General features: G+C 35.9%; 1 protein-coding gene across 1 annotated transcript in view; it reads right to left on the minus strand.

Moving 5' to 3' along the window:
- LOC128993344 (polycystic kidney disease protein 1-like 2) overlaps positions 1–16,098 on the minus strand; it is an 88,399-nt gene that overhangs the window by 863 nt on the left and 71,438 nt on the right. The window contains exons 29-31 of the mRNA XM_054417184.1: positions 15,959–16,057; positions 15,155–15,346; positions 14,358–14,587 (exon numbers count right to left, since the gene is read on the minus strand). Of these exons, the coding sequence (XP_054273159.1) occupies positions 14,358–14,587; positions 15,155–15,346; positions 15,959–16,057 (521 nt within the window). The remainder of the gene's footprint in view (positions 1–14,357; positions 14,588–15,154; positions 15,347–15,958; positions 16,058–16,098) is intronic.

Below are 16,098 nucleotides of genomic sequence, written 5' to 3' on the forward strand. Positions count from 1 at the left end.
CTGTAATAAAATTTAATGTTTTAGTATAAAAAATAAATTTATTTAATTTACATATACACATCCTTTCTAAAGATACATTTTGTTTCTTAGTTAAAACGTTTTAAAAGGTATTTAGAAAATATTTTGAGCCTGAAAATGATTACAGAAATTTGCCTCAAATAAGCAACTGAAAATAGGCCAAGATTGCTCTATTGCTCATAACTTTCTCACTATTCCAATATAACTTCATCCTAAATGTTAGTATGATTTTTATTAATGGCAGCTGGACTCACCCTAAAAATCATAAAGCTTAGAAAGCTTGCTAGGCAAACTTACAAAGCTTATACAATTAAGCAATTTACATATTAATAGAGATACAGGGAATAACGAAATCCTCATAAAAATTACACCATGACTCTCTAGACTCACTCTAGTTTTGACATATTGGGACCAACACTAGTCCAAACTAAAAATCAATATACCGTAATACTAACCATTAACGTTATTTTAAAATACATCCTATTTCCTACTAATATTAAAAATGAGAAAGTTTGGATGTATGTATGGATGTTAGACAAATAAACACACATTACTGGTCGGATTGGGCTGAAATTTGGGGGGGATGATAGCTCACATTCCTGATTAACATATAGGCATATTGTTATCATGTTATCTCAAAACTCCTTTCAGGCTCCACCCCCGTGGCTCTGGAGTTTCCAATGTTAACCTTATGGGTATCCTTTGTACGGGGTTGGCAAATAAGTATTAAGTGCTTATTGCAGTTATACTCAAGCTTTGCTTTTGTAATGGGGAAGGACAAAATTTGGTAAAATTAAATTTGTTTCTTTAAATTTAAGGTATGCTATGTCATATCCACCATAGCCATAATGTCCTACCACTGCACCTAAATCATAGAAAAAAATAAATTACCAAATATTCACACAATATCACAAATTATTCATTATATTAAAAACATAAACAAAACTGTAAACAATCCTGATTTGACAGTTATCATTGAGTATTACAGCTTTTTGTTGCTACTTAGTTCAAATTAGATGTTGTCATAAATGAAAAAAAATAATAGTGCTGCACCATGTTGGTATACTTTACTAAAACTGTTTAATGCTATTGCATCATACAGGGTTAGGCAAAAGTCTGGAACCCCCCAGTTAACCTTTTAGCGTTGTAGTAGGGTGTCTAACTGGGGGTGTCCAGACTTTATCTTTGCTCATCTTAAATAATTAAAATGGCTGCTATTTTGATTAGGGGTGCGATATTATATTGACCTCTAGTTTGCGCCATTCAATTTCTCTTGATAAACCCTTTAAAATGAGGGGTCAATTCAATTTCAATTCAATTATTTAAGATGGGGACGCCACTATGTGCGTATTTTAACCCAAATATGAGTGAAGGATGACTGTAGGATGAGTGGCGCGATCTTGTAGTCTTGTTAGTGACTAAGGCCGACATGTTCCTTAGACACAGCTGTTAATTAATAGCCCATACAGCTAATGGCAACTAAGGGACCTACAGTTTATAGTGGAATCTGAACCACATTTTTTCCTTGTAATTTACAAATTGGTCTAATTATCAGGATAGTACTGCGGATAGTCGTAGTACTCACTAGTGCGGACGTTAATCCACACCAGGGAGCATCGCATCCACATGATAGGTGTTTATATTTGAAAATTTGGGACTGGGACAAAGTTGTAACTTTGATGAAAAAGTGCAATTTCTTATGTTGTAAATATGTGCCAAGTTTGGTTTTCCTACTGCAAAGCGTTAAAAAGTTAACTGGGGGGTTCCAGACTTTTGCCTAACCCTATGTAGAACCAACTTAAATAGTTGAAACAGCTGACTAAATTATTTAATTCCTTTTAAATATGAATACTCATAAGGTTAACATGGGGAACTACAGAGCCACTGGGGCGGAACCCGAAAGGATTTTTGAGATAAGAATAGTCCTATATGTTAATCGGGAATGTGAGCTATCATCCCCCCAAATTTCAGCCCAATCCGACCAGTATTTTGGGTCACAAAAACAAACAAACATACAAACAAACAAACAAACAAACACACAAACTTCCACATCTATAGGCTAAGCCGATTTTCGTAAACAGAACTCCTCCCTCATTTTTTGATCGATTATGATGATTAAAATATCAAAACAATAGTTTTGCAAAGTGTTTTTCGTTTTTTGATATCTTTATTAGTTTGGGCAGGATATTCCATAAAAGTTGGTTTTTCTCCCTTAAGATTAACATTGGGGAATCTAAATATTTAATTGGAAACTTTGTCTCCACTAATTTGAGAGAAGCTGGCCATAGAAACTTGATAGAGGTGTTCGATGAAAGGTCTTGGTCTGTAGATGAGTTATCAAAAGAAAAACAAAGTAAATTCGCTAAGGGCTCTGCCCCAGAAGCCTTTACAGATTTCTCCACAGATTTTTTTACATTTTGGCCATGTGGATAATACTTTATAATGAAACAGCTGTTAATTTTAAAATTGTGTTTTAAACAACACACATTTTTTGGGAGTTACTGAATTGTCCAAAAGAAGTATTTGCAATGTTTTCTGATTTTAAAGTTGATTTTCTTCTGTATTATGTCATGTTTTGCAATATAACATTCCATTACAAAATCAGTGGAAAGTCCTTTTATCTCAGTAACTCTTACAATTATTTCTTATTGAACTATCTTATATCTATTTTACGGGTTGGTGTCTGCCTTTTTCACAACTTTCCCTATATTTTACCATATTATTCTAGACAGATCATCATAGGTTCATGAGATTATTGTCATACATGTTTTCAATCAATGGAAAAATCTTCGATTGTGTAGTAAAATTCAAAATAATACAAGTGCAGAAGGGCATGGTGCCCATTTGAGCTGTGTCCATATTTTGTTAAATTAATAGTAGTTTACAGCAACTGGATAAAACATTTTACAATATTTATGTAGAAATATGTGTAGGATTTAGAAAGTCATTAAGCTGGAATACTGCAATATACTGAACACATTTCAGAGAGGTTACTTCAATGTATTCATTCAGCATAGTGAAAACATAATATAGATATGTATACAAGTAAGAACTTGAACTCTTAGAGAGCCATTAAATGTTATTAGACTAACGAAAAGGGTTGTGCATGTTTACTAGCGCTACTCAGCAAAAAAACCCATTTAATTTATCTCTGAAATATATAATATTCTTAAAGTGTACTGAGCAGCAGTCTAAAAAAATCTATTTAACTTACCCATATAGTTACAAAATGCTCAAACTCGCATTGTGAGATTTATAATTCGGCTTATATTTCCAACAGAAAATTCATCTGCAGAATAATTTTATTGTGCTCTTACCGTGTCTAATAACATCCAAACACAGAAATCTAGCCTTAAATGGTACCTATCTTAACAAATTATTTACAGTGGCCTATATTACTGACCGTGGCCCACTGGGTCGGTAACATTATTGAAAATAACACAACATTTTGGCTGTGATAAATGGCCCAATGAGTAAATACTATTTAAGCAGCTACTGTCATGACAGAAAGGTCATATTCCTTTTAAACTAGATCACATCATCCTTTATAAGATAAGTTGATTAACAATGCATGTAAACGTCAATATTTACGTGACAACCAATTTACATTATTTTTGGTTTTTGGAAATGCTGAGGCATTGTCATTTGCTATGTCATTTGCTGTATTTGTTGCCAATGAAGCCACACGACCTTATAAATGAGGAGGCCCCTAATAGTTCAAGAATAAAAGCCAACTTCACTTCAAGTATATTCCACTACACCTAACATTCCATCGAGAGATTATATTGACAGCTTTATGTAATTGATAAGGCTGATATAACTAACTGACATCCCCATGTCTAGGATATCTAGCTTTAACAGTAACCCCACAACCAATTTCTCAAAACTGTGCTAGAGGGTTATTCATTGGCACAGAAGTACGACATGAACTGACGTGACGTGACGAAGGAAAAATCAAACTTACACTGTAACGTATATACCTCCCTTTGAAGTTGGAACGTGTCTTCCCAACAAACAGATATTTTTTTTTCAAATAAAATCATAGATTAATCTGCATTACACTGATAAAATCAGGAAAGTGTTTAACTTTAAAAGATCCACCAATACGATTTTAATACTATTTAAAGGTTCTTCCAAAGGAAGAGATACCAGATAACATAATATCTCCGATGACGTACGGTATAGGAAATATTTTATTTATTGAATAATCAACCATATTTGGTAACTAATGCAATTAATATCATTATTGTTTTTATACTTATTAATCTTTAAACAATTCTAAATGCTCAAAATATGTAGGCCTATAATTTCACTCAATTTATCGCAGTTAGATGAATTAGCATAAGCCTTGAAAGTAACCGTCGATTTTGACGGGTTTCACCTAGTTTATAATATTAGTATGATGAAAAAATTTGGATGATGAAAACTGATCAAATGCCACAGAGAAAGTCTTAAGTTAACATTTAAGTCCCAAGTTTGGAAACGACCACTGATCAAATAGGTACAGTCATAGATAAAACATAGTATGTTTTATCTATTACTGTATCTACTAGTGTACCTGTTGCTCGAATTTGAGTAATTGCTAAGTATTACAGGCGATTTTAAAACAAATAACAGTCATAATTTCTGATGACTTTAAAAAATTCAACTCAAAGATTATGAAAATACTCAAGATGTAGCCTAAATAACAGATTGATATAATCAACATTTAATGTAAATAGTGTTTTCTACAAATAGCCTTACTCATAGCCGCATTAGGTTTCCAGACACATTATGTGTCCAAAAGCCTAACAGCACGACTCCCTTGCCCATACCGCCCTGAGCGATAGGGATCATTGAGATTCGCTCTAACCTTTCCTCTCCCCTTCATGAGCAAGTTTTCATTCCTTTTCTTTCTTTGTTTTTGTTTGTTTCTTTTTTTAAATTTTAACGCCTGTATGTATCCCTGGTTTTTCCTATTTCCCTAGCTACTTTTCTAAACGTCTCAATTGTTTCCTTGTCACTCATCATGTTTTATTTTCTCATCTCTAGACCTATCTTATCCAAGACTTATTCCTGTTCTCTCTTATTTGTCTCCTGAAGTGAACAGTTTATAAATATGTGACTCTTGGTTTTTATTTCTCCACATCTACATACTTCCTCTTCCACCATGTGAAATCTTCACACAATCGCCTTGAGATTTTCCATGTCCTGTGACAAACTGCGTTCCATAATGGTCCATCTCCCAATCTTGTTCCAGTCTCTTTCTGATGTTAGGTATACATACGAAAGTTTACCTAACGTTAACATAAAACATTCTGCTCCCAACGCATTTGCCACTCATCTATATCTCCTCTCTCCTGTTTCCGATGTAGTCTTACCCGCCTCCTTGTCTTCCAAAGTTATCAGCTTATGCAGCGGTTATCCAACTCCAACAGTCCTAAATTGAATGTGAAATCTTCAGGCAGCTGTTGGAGAGCACACTTAAACCCAACACGGAAGGGTGCTTGCTGTATTCGGCTATCAACGACAATAGTATTATTTGTACTTCGTTCTCGTTTACCAGTTAAAATGTGTTGAACTCCTCCTATTGGCCGTCCTGGTCAACGTCTTATAGTCTCCATTATGTCGAACTTTTTTTGGCTATGTTTTGATTTTGTGCTAAATTTTAGTACAGCCGGCTGTTTGAAATATTAGTGTCAATTTGAAAGTATTCATCTGTTCAAATGTTCAAACTAAAACAGGTCCACGACGTAGGAAGTGGTGAAGGAAGTAGTAAAGGCGAGAAGTGCGGAGTGTGGGAACGCTTTGGGGCAGTTAGATTAATGTACATGAAGTATTAAAAATGCTATGGGAAGGGAGGGAAACAGGCCCAAGACGTAGGACACAGAATGGTAATAAAGAAAATCAAAGTGTTACACAACAATGAACTTTATTGAGTGGATGATAATTAAGACATAGAGCTTTTAAATTAAATAGAAGTACAGTAGAGAAACAAATACTGTACTGATATTTATAAAAACAAAACTAAAGTACAATATAAAGTTCTTTAAAAAAAATTCTTTAACAACGCTTACTTAAACATCTCGACCAGCGTAAGTTGCCGTGACCTTGTAGCTCGTTTCCGCGCAGCTAGATCACGCAGGCGCCAGACGGAAAGAAGCTGTACACCGACGCACTCTGGTTGCCGCTGCATCCATTTTAGGGCGATGTCAAAGTACATAAACTCCTCACTATGTGATGGTACACTTTCGTCTCCTGCCTCTTCGTCTCCCGCGGTCTCATTGTTTTCATCTTCATACAGTAGACTCCCTCTCATCCGGACACCTTTAAACCGGACATCGGTTTAACCGGACTACACTCGGCAGAAATTATATCTCTTTAACTGGACAACTTTTATCAGCACATTGGTTAAACCGGACTAGATCGGCAGGAAGTGGGCTGTACTGAAACGACAGTTCTCGTGGGAAAGATTTGAGACCAGCAATCTCGTGTCTAAATACAATGATCTCCTAAATTTAAGTTTAATATCACAGTAAACGGTCTGTTTAAACGAGTTTTAACCGGTCGTCGGTTTAACCGGAAAACCCGTTATCCGGACTGGCCTCGGTCCTGAGGAGTCCGGATAAGAGGGAGTCTACTGTATTCCCGTTCATCCATGACACTCACTGTGATTTCATCATCAGTCATTATCTGGTATCCTTGATCGTTCTTATCACATTCCAACCACTCTTCCATATCATCTACATCACACTCCGAACAACCCACAATTTCCTTAGCCATGTTTACTAACTCCCCAACTGACGGCAATTCCGGTTCGTCTTCATTAACGCCAGCAGCTTCAGCAGTTAGTTCTCATTCCTTGGCTTACTTTTCTAACTCAAATTGCTCTTTTGTCGACCTACCGTTTATTTTGTAACGGTAGTAAAATCTAGGTGTGTATTTTTTTTTAAATCAACATAATGTGAAGGGAATTTGAATTATAAACTGAGCATATATTTTTTTCAACGAAGTAATAGTAGCCAGATTGCCAATTTCTAACAATCAGTAAGATAATCAGTCCTCAAGTCGGAGGTCAAGGGCCATAGTCAATATCAGTCAGGACGGCTGCATGAGCTCCGTGATGTCTCACTGAGTACTGGTCTGTCCCCTCCACCAAGGAGTGGGCACGGCGCGCATGCGCACCAAGGTACGCATGGCCAACAAAACCACGGGGACCTGGCCTCTCGATCAGTTCCTGGCCACGCATCACGCATTGGAAAGTCACTCTCACTCTGGGTAATTACTTAATAGTCTAGGACTTGTAAAAATTAATCAGTTGAAAGTCATAGTTGAAATCAAAATCAATATTAATATTTCGATCATTTAACTTTTGAATTAATTTCAGTATTTAAATCTTATTTAAAATATTTAAATAAATATTAACAGTAAATTAAAGTTTCTTTTACTTTAAACAATCTTATTCAGGTCCGTGCGAACACGGTACCCTCGGGATTTGTTAAACAGTAACATATAACTTAGTTAACGGCAAAATTAAACCAACTAAACCACAATCATTCAGGTCCGTGCAAGCACGGTTGATTAAATCAGTATTTTAATAAAAGCTAAAATAGTGAATTAAACTTAAATTATACAGGTCCGTGAGAACACAGTGCCGTAGGGAATTGCTAAACAGTAACAGTCAATATATTTAACGTTTAAAGAAACAACTAAACTAATCTCTATAGGTTCGTGCAAGCACGGATGATTAATTAAGTGTTTTGCTCAAAGTTAGGAACAAACCTTAAATCATACAGGTCCGTGAGAACACGGTACCATAGGGATTACGGAATAAATCAATCCAGTTAGGCCTATAGAATATTAATTATCAGAGGAATAATAACCAATCAAACGGTTGTAAAATAGAGGTTCATAGCAGATACGGACTAATTTTAGATAGTTGAAATAGCCTAAAATCAGAGTAGGCCCGTGCTGACTAAATAATACCTCGAGTATTGATTTTTGGGATAAATAATATTTACTAAATGATTCTGGAAAGGTTAGTGTAGTGGCGGATGATTAATTAAGTATTGTACTCGTAGAATAGAGGCAAACTTAGATCATACAGGTCCGTGCAAACACGGTAACCTTTAATCAGCAGATAATCATTGTAAATCGTCGGTAAAATAATTATTAAACCATCCAATACAGGTTCGTGAGATCACGGAAGGTTAATTAAGTCTATTTTAATCACATAATTGTTGATAATAGCTTAAACCAAAGATCCGTGTAAAGAATACTGAAGGATAGGTGCAGTATATTTAAATAAATAGATAAATAAAAAAGTTGTTAATAATCCTCTGCAGGTCCGTGAGAACACGGTGCCCTATAATAATTAATTATTCTTGCTAACTGAGAGCCGTTATCAAAAACTAAATCCAGGTCCGTGAGAACACGGTACTGTAGGAATAGTTTAGGCTGTGATTGAACTTATAAAAATCTGTAATAAACGTCTAAATAAATCTAGATAGCTGAATTACTTTCAGGAGAAGTTTTAAGCCTTATAAATAACTATATTCAGGTCCGTGACAATACGGTACTTTTGGAATAGTGTAGGCTTTGTGTGATTAATCATAAATTAATAATTTAAACGCCTAAATAAGGCTAAATAACTTAATTCAATTCTGGTGAATTTTAAGCCCAATAATAAGCCATATTCAGGTCCGTGACAACACGGTACTATAAATATACCCTAGGCTTTGATACATCGTGTCATTAAACCATTACCAATAATAAGTAAACTTAATTACACCCTTGTGAGTAAACTAAATCCAGGTCCGTGCGAACACGGTACTATAGGACTAGTGTTGGATCTGTCTGATTGATTCATAAAAATATAAACCACTATAAACATGATTAATACAATAAAGCATTAATAATTCACTGTGTGAAGTAGGATATATTTGTTAACAAGTTGAAGGCAATAGTTTTAAACACAAGCTTACAATAAATCAACAGTAAACCCAGTGACATTCCAGAGTGAGATATCGTTAAGATAACAAGGTACCCGACCCAGGACTTGACCAAGAGTGTGATTTAAGAAATATACGATTATTATCCTTTTATCATTGTGTTATATTGTTTGTAGACACTAATAAGTAAATAGCTTGTATGAGTAAAATTGGAACAAGACAATTAAATATTTTACATTTTATATATACTGAAATTACTCTGGCTACATACAATTAAACCTCAAAAATTGATTTTACGTTAGGGCATTATCTACATACACACCAAGGCATTATTAGGTCCGTGACAAAACGGTTCCTGCCACATTAATAATTATATTGATCATTGGAGGTCCGTGAGAACACGGTACTTAGTGATTATTGCTTATTGCTTCTTACTTGCTTGCTTACATCAATTGCACGTTGATAAATGTAGTAGTGATTGTTACACTGACACCTACACTTTTGGTACTGCAACAATTATTTACTACCTTGTACTGTCACAGATTATACAATACACAGTACCATCAATACCAATTGTGACATTGACACTTTGGAAAATCAACGCAAGCTAGAAATATTAACTGCCAATAACATTAAGTGCCCATAGAGCCACCAAGTATCAATTTTATATTGAAAAATATTAAAAGAATTTATTTTCTGAGAATCTTGAAACACAATTAAAATCATATCAGATTATTCCAGTATTATTGTAAGACCATAACTTTACCTTAACTGACTCTCTTCTCTGTTGATATTCTTATCTATACTATCATACTTAATTATAGCTAGGACTAACTCTTTGTTAACACCTATCCGAGTTAACTACTAATTAACTATCTAACCATCTATTCTGCTGCTATGTTCGTGCCATACGGACTTATAACATTCAATTAACCGAATATAACATATTAACTCTCTATATACAACTTCTGGGACTATACTTTATCTATGTTCGTGCAAGGCGGACATACATAGTTAGTAGTCTGTCAAGAGCTAGGACTATCTCTATCTCTTTCTAACCACTGAGATAACTTCTACTCAGTTCGTGGCACATGGACGCTAACCCTCTAATCAGTTAACCAAAAGTTGCACTCTTATCTTTTGCTTATCCTCAACACTGATAATTTCTGTCAAACAATAATACTGGAATACAACGTTAACTGGGTCTAAGACTGTGATGATACAATTGATCCTTGAATTGATCATTATTGATAGCGAATGATCACTGATCATTCGGATTGTGAATTCCAACTTTGTCTGAGTTTATAGACCCAAACAAAATTTATTCAAAAAAAGAGCAGTAGTGGCAAAACTAGAGTTTGGTCCAAAATACTTTTTATTTTTAAAACTTTGATTTTGAGCTCTGGAACTAAACCCAGAGCTCGAGTTTTCATCCAGGCAACCTCTTTAAGACGTTACCCTTTGCTTAAAAATCTCACTTGAGCAAAAATACGTCACAATTTTGTTCCAAGTCCGTTAAAGTGAAACACTCTTAACCATGTTGCAGGAGTCTGCAATCATGTAGCAACAGTATTTCAAATTGATTTTTTTTTAAGAATCCAAAACTTGTTCTTTGTCTTTCTCTTCAGCTAGGAGCAATTTACGAAGAATCTGTTGTCTGTAAAGACTTTTTGTGCACTCAATTACACCCTGATCCATGGGCTGGAGCAGACTTGTCACGTTAGGAGGTAAAAAGAGACACTTAAATCTCCCCTTTTCTCTCACGAGAAGCTCCAGTGAAGGATGTTTCGGCGAATTGTCCATGATAAGTAAAACCTTACCCTCTTTTCCTGTTTCCTGTTTAAATTTTTTCACTTGAGGAAGAAAGGTTTTATCGTACCACTCCAAAAAAATAGTGCTCTCCATCCAAGCATTCTTCTGATTAGTGTAGGTCACTGGTAAGTTGGCTACGTTCTTAAAAGCCTGTGGCTTCTTTGCTTTGCCGATCAATAATAAAGGAAGACGATGGGTACCGGTAGAGTTAGCGCAGACCATTATAGTAACGTGATCTTTACTGACTTTGTGTCCGGGAGCACTTTGTTGTCTTTTAGATGCTAGGATTTTTCTTGGCAACGCTTTCCAATTCAAACCAGTCTCGTCAGCATTATACACAAGATCAGGGTCGTACATTTATGTTTCTTTTTTGAATGTCTCTACAAATTTATTAGCAGCTTCACTTTCAGCAGAATGTTTTTCACCGGTAATATCTAATTACCGAATTCCGTGCCAATTCTTGAAATGACGTATCCATCCCGTGCTTGCCTTAAAATCAGCTACACCCATTTTTTCATTGAACATTCGCGCCTTTTCACATAAAATAGGTCCTGAAATCGGTTGTCCAATAGATCTTTGTTGCAAAAACCAAGTAAAAAGTGCATTTTCAAGCTGTTCATCTTTAGCCTTTTTCATCACTTTTCGCGACGAACATCCATCATACTTTGCAACGTAGTCACAAAACTTAAAATCTTTTCACTGTTATTTTTAATGTCAGTAATTGTAGCCGCCCCAAACAAATCTCTCCGCCAATACCTTTCCCGCCACTCCTTTCTGTAGTTGGTTTATTATTTCCACTTTGTCCTTTAGGGATAGGACAACACGTTTATTTTAGTTTTTCACTCATTTTACTTAGTTATTTAACACACGTAACCATTAAATACAGTAATGAAGATCACAAGTTTGACAATCTCACAACTCTATAAAAACCAGCGATCCGCACAATAAGAGAGGGAGGAGCTAACTGACCTAGATCCCGCCTAAAACTGATAGTTCACGTGTCATTGGGTTAGGGGGAGATGGCTGCAGGTGCATGCGCAGTACATTCTGCGCATCTAAACACTGTCTCGCTGTCAATTCACTACACGCCCATGCGGGGTGGCAGTGTCACTGTGTCTACGCGGCAGTCGTTAGAATTTTTGCACTTAATTTTTAATATTAAGCTTGGAGCCGATTCGGAGAATGATTTAATGATTCGGTTAGTTGTCGTTCGGATAGTCGGCATTTTACTGTAAGCAGCATCAAAAAGCTGTGATACACAAAGTAGGATTGTTTACAGTATTGTTTATGTTTTTAATTTAATACATAATTTGTGATGTTGTTTGAATATTTGATAATTTACTTTTTTATATTGTTTAGGTGCAGGGGTAGAACAGAATGGCTATGGTAGATGTGTAATACTATACTGTATATACTATACTATATCTGTAATACAGGGTTATTACAAATGATGTTCATGATTTCAAACATACAGAAAATATAGTTGTATTTGTTATACAAAGAAATAAAATGGTTACAACTTTTGAAAAACTCAAAAAGTTTCGACACAGACACACAGAACTGTAAATGCTCGATACGGGAACCCCTTGTGGTACGACAGATGTCAATAATGTACTTAAGCTCTTGCTAGACTTTGAAAAATGTGTCTTGATCTATTGTTTCAATAGCATTGATAATCCGTTGCTGGATCTCAAGTATGCTATCTGATAATGGTGGTGTGTACGCCTTATCTTTGATGTATTCCCACAAGAAGAAAATACAGGGGGTGATGTCCGGAGATCTTGTAGGCCAGTTCAGGAGTGTGTCATTGTTCGGACCACCGAGCTCGTTCCATATCTCAGGCAGCACATTGTTAAGTTAAGCCATACTACAAGTAGCATTCAAATGCAGCCATTTCTCTTAAATTTCAAGTGTCACTTGCCAATATAGTGGTTACAAGGATGATCATCGTTAAACCTGGTTCTAAAGTGTCGTTGCACACTAATAACAGATTGGTCAATGTAATATTCCAACTGGCAATAAGCTTTCCTGCCTTCAAATTCAACCATTACACAACACTTACAACAATTGACTTGACAAACAGCTGATATGCACCCAAACCAATGTATATGAAACTTTATGAGTTTTTCTTTCCAATGGTACCAACTAAAATAGTCTTGAAACAAATTAACCCAGTAATATTTATAATCAAAATCAGGAACATCATTTGTAATAACCCTGTACTATAGCATAAGTTACCGTAAATATAAAGAACCAAATTTTTTCAAGCCTTTAACCCCTCCCACTGCAAACGCAAAGCTTGAGTATAACTGCAATAAGCATTTTATACTTAACGCCAACCCCGTACGAAGAACGGGTACTCTGCTAGTATTATTATCAATAACAAATTTATAAATGTTAGAAAGGAAAAGCCAATTAGCTGATTATGATTATTATATACAAGGATAGGGATTAGACTTCTTTCTTCTCCCTTCTGAAGAAGTCCCTAACAGGGACGAAATATTAAGTTTTACTATAGAGTAAGCAACACAAGTAGACTTCTCATACAAATTTTGAAGCTTGTTTTTTGTGTCTAGTTCATGTACCTCAACACTGATCGCTAGTGTATACTAAATTTTGTTTATATTATTTTAGGGTCATTTTCATGATTTATACTTTTACTGTTTGGTTATATAACTGGAAGACCAGTTATTGTTAATAATTATATTGTTTTATTTTTTTAAATAAGGTTTTAAATTATTGAAATAACAAGAAACAAATTATAAACATAACACAACCTCTACAGATGAAGGAAGTAGTAAAGGCTGGCAGTGCGGAGTGTACGAATTGTTTGTGGCAGTTACATTATAGTTGTGGACATGGTATCTCCGGACCAGGAAAAGGAGACCTGGTATTGGGTATCTAGTTGTTGTTTTCGTTGAGCCCAGCCAAGTGACATTAATTAGGGTCGGTCGGTCGGGCAACTCCACAATAGCAGAGGCAGGTAGGTCTCCTTTTCCTGGTCCGGAGATACCCTGTCCACAACTATAATGTATCTGTAATACTAAAACTAAAATGTTATGGGAAGAGAGGGAAACAGGTGCACAACTTTGCCTCTTAAATAAAGACGTTTTTAATTTCATTTCATTACAGTGCGATGTACAGAACTAACAATAAAATTGGCTTCAGCTGTTTTATAAGGATGACAAATCTACTAAGGGAGTATGTTTTATCTATGGTTTTACTCTTTTGTGTTATGTGTTTTGAGTGTATTACCAAAGCTAATCTGGACTCTATCTACCAGGTAATCTAGCTGATCCCTATCCTTATACATAATAATCCAAAATTATAAATGTGTTTCCAAGCCATGTGTTATAGAATACAGTGAATAATGCATAGTGCATACCCAGCGGCAACCGCCTTGGTATCTTGGCATCTAGTTGGTTTCTAGCATAAAACCTGTTGTTGATTTTCTTTCCTTCTCAACTGAGTCACGCATGAGGGTGGCCGTCACCACCATCATACATCTCCAAACAATCAAAAGTCAAAACCAAACGAGAGAAAGAATGTACATTTACTTCCTTTCAATCAGAAATAAAAAAAATGAATATAGATTACCGTAATGGTTGTGTACATGGACCCGTCCACAAAGTACTCAAACATCAACGTGACCTGAGTAAACGTCTGTTCGTTCACATTGTACAAGGTAGAGGAGAAGAAACACGCCCTGGTGTACCAGTCCTGCCAACTGTTGGCCCACAGTTCTGCCAAAGTCCTCTCTGCCAGCTTCATTGTCGGGCCGATAGAAGTGTAGTAGCCACTGACGTCATACAATTGGCTATATTTACCTGCAGTATTATTAAATTGTTTAGAAAAAGAGGGAAATAAATGTTACACAATGTTTACGCTTCAGTTCTTATGAAATATATATTGATTGATGGACTATACTGTGGTGTAGAGTTTATTTAATATTTAAGATGACTGAAAAAGCATTTTGTGCAAGTACAGAACAACTGTTTTAGAGTAATAAAAAGTGAGAAGAAGTAGTTGTATTCAACAAATACAAACATTTTGTATCAAGAAGAATATTATACAAAATTTAATTCTCAGTCGTTACATGAAAGATTACAGATCCGTTACAGCAAGGACATGGGTGTTTGCTTATACATTTGAGCAGTTAATTTCAGTATACTCAATCAAGTGCTACACCAGCTCATTCCCTTGCTTTTCTGGTAACGTTCTACGCAGAGGCCCGAGGTCTATTTGGATAGACAAATACAAGGTTAAAAGAAGCCACCAACCTCTTCATCAAATTAAGAAGTACAATTCAAACATTTCTAAATATGTTTGGCTACATTTAAAGGCTTTTTATTTGTGCTCGCAAGTTTAAAAACCCAAGGAATTATTTCGGTTACCGTAAAACCGCTGGTTTGTCCACCAAAACGTTGTTCCTCTCGCCCTATACTCCCAGGGTGAGTCCTCCTTGGTAGTGTCAAGATATGTCGCAGGTTCCCAGCCTTCTCCATACACGTTTGTGTCTTTGTTTGGTAAACTCCACTTCAACAGACACTTCTTCATCCGCGTGAAGTAAGGATTATGGCACTCGTCTGAAACACAAAAATAACTTTTTTTTTACAATAGGGCGCAAGTGTGAATTAGTCACTGTCTCAAAAATCAATGTGAACAAATATGTTAGGGATGAAGATGATTTTTCTTTAAGCCAGGATTAGAGCTAGAAACTTGAAACCTCGCACAGCACTGCTCAATAGTATACTGTATTTTTTGTGGTGTAGGTTGGTAGTAAATTTCCCCGTAAAATCCCCGTCTGACAATCTCAAAAATGTACTTTTTGTCCCGTCTTTTCCCCTCCATTTGGCAATACAATTCCAATGGGACCGGCTACGTTCCAAGCAGTGCTGCTATCTGTGGGTGTTTAGCGAACTACGTCGACTATTGATGTAAAACAGGACATCCTCGCACGTTATTTGCTATACGTCAGACCGAAATTGGAAAGCCAATCACACGCGGCAATCGGGTTTGTTCGACGCTGAGGGCCGCGCCGCACTGGGGATACGCCCGCCAATTTGACGTGCCGCCGCGAATGTGTTAACCATATACTTGATCATAATACAAAACACTAATGGCTAGTTAGTCAAAGGTTTTTAAGGGCAAAATGCAACAAGTAAAAACCAAAGTACATAAGGAAAGGATATACTTACGAGGTACCACTCTGACTTGTCTAACTAGAGGTTTTCCAATCATCTTGTGGTGACAATCAATGGCCCAGTACTTCAGTATCCCTTCTGGCTCTTCTTTCACTGAATAAAAATTTCTTTAATTGGCAAGAAATTATTTTGTA

The sequence above is a fragment of the Macrosteles quadrilineatus genome, unplaced genomic scaffold, assembly GCF_028750875.1.
Source record: "Macrosteles quadrilineatus isolate MER2022 unplaced genomic scaffold, UCM_ALF_1.0 Scaffold_4__1_contigs__length_99947679, whole genome shotgun sequence".
NCBI classification, from domain to species: Eukaryota; Metazoa; Arthropoda; class Insecta; order Hemiptera; family Cicadellidae; genus Macrosteles; species Macrosteles quadrilineatus.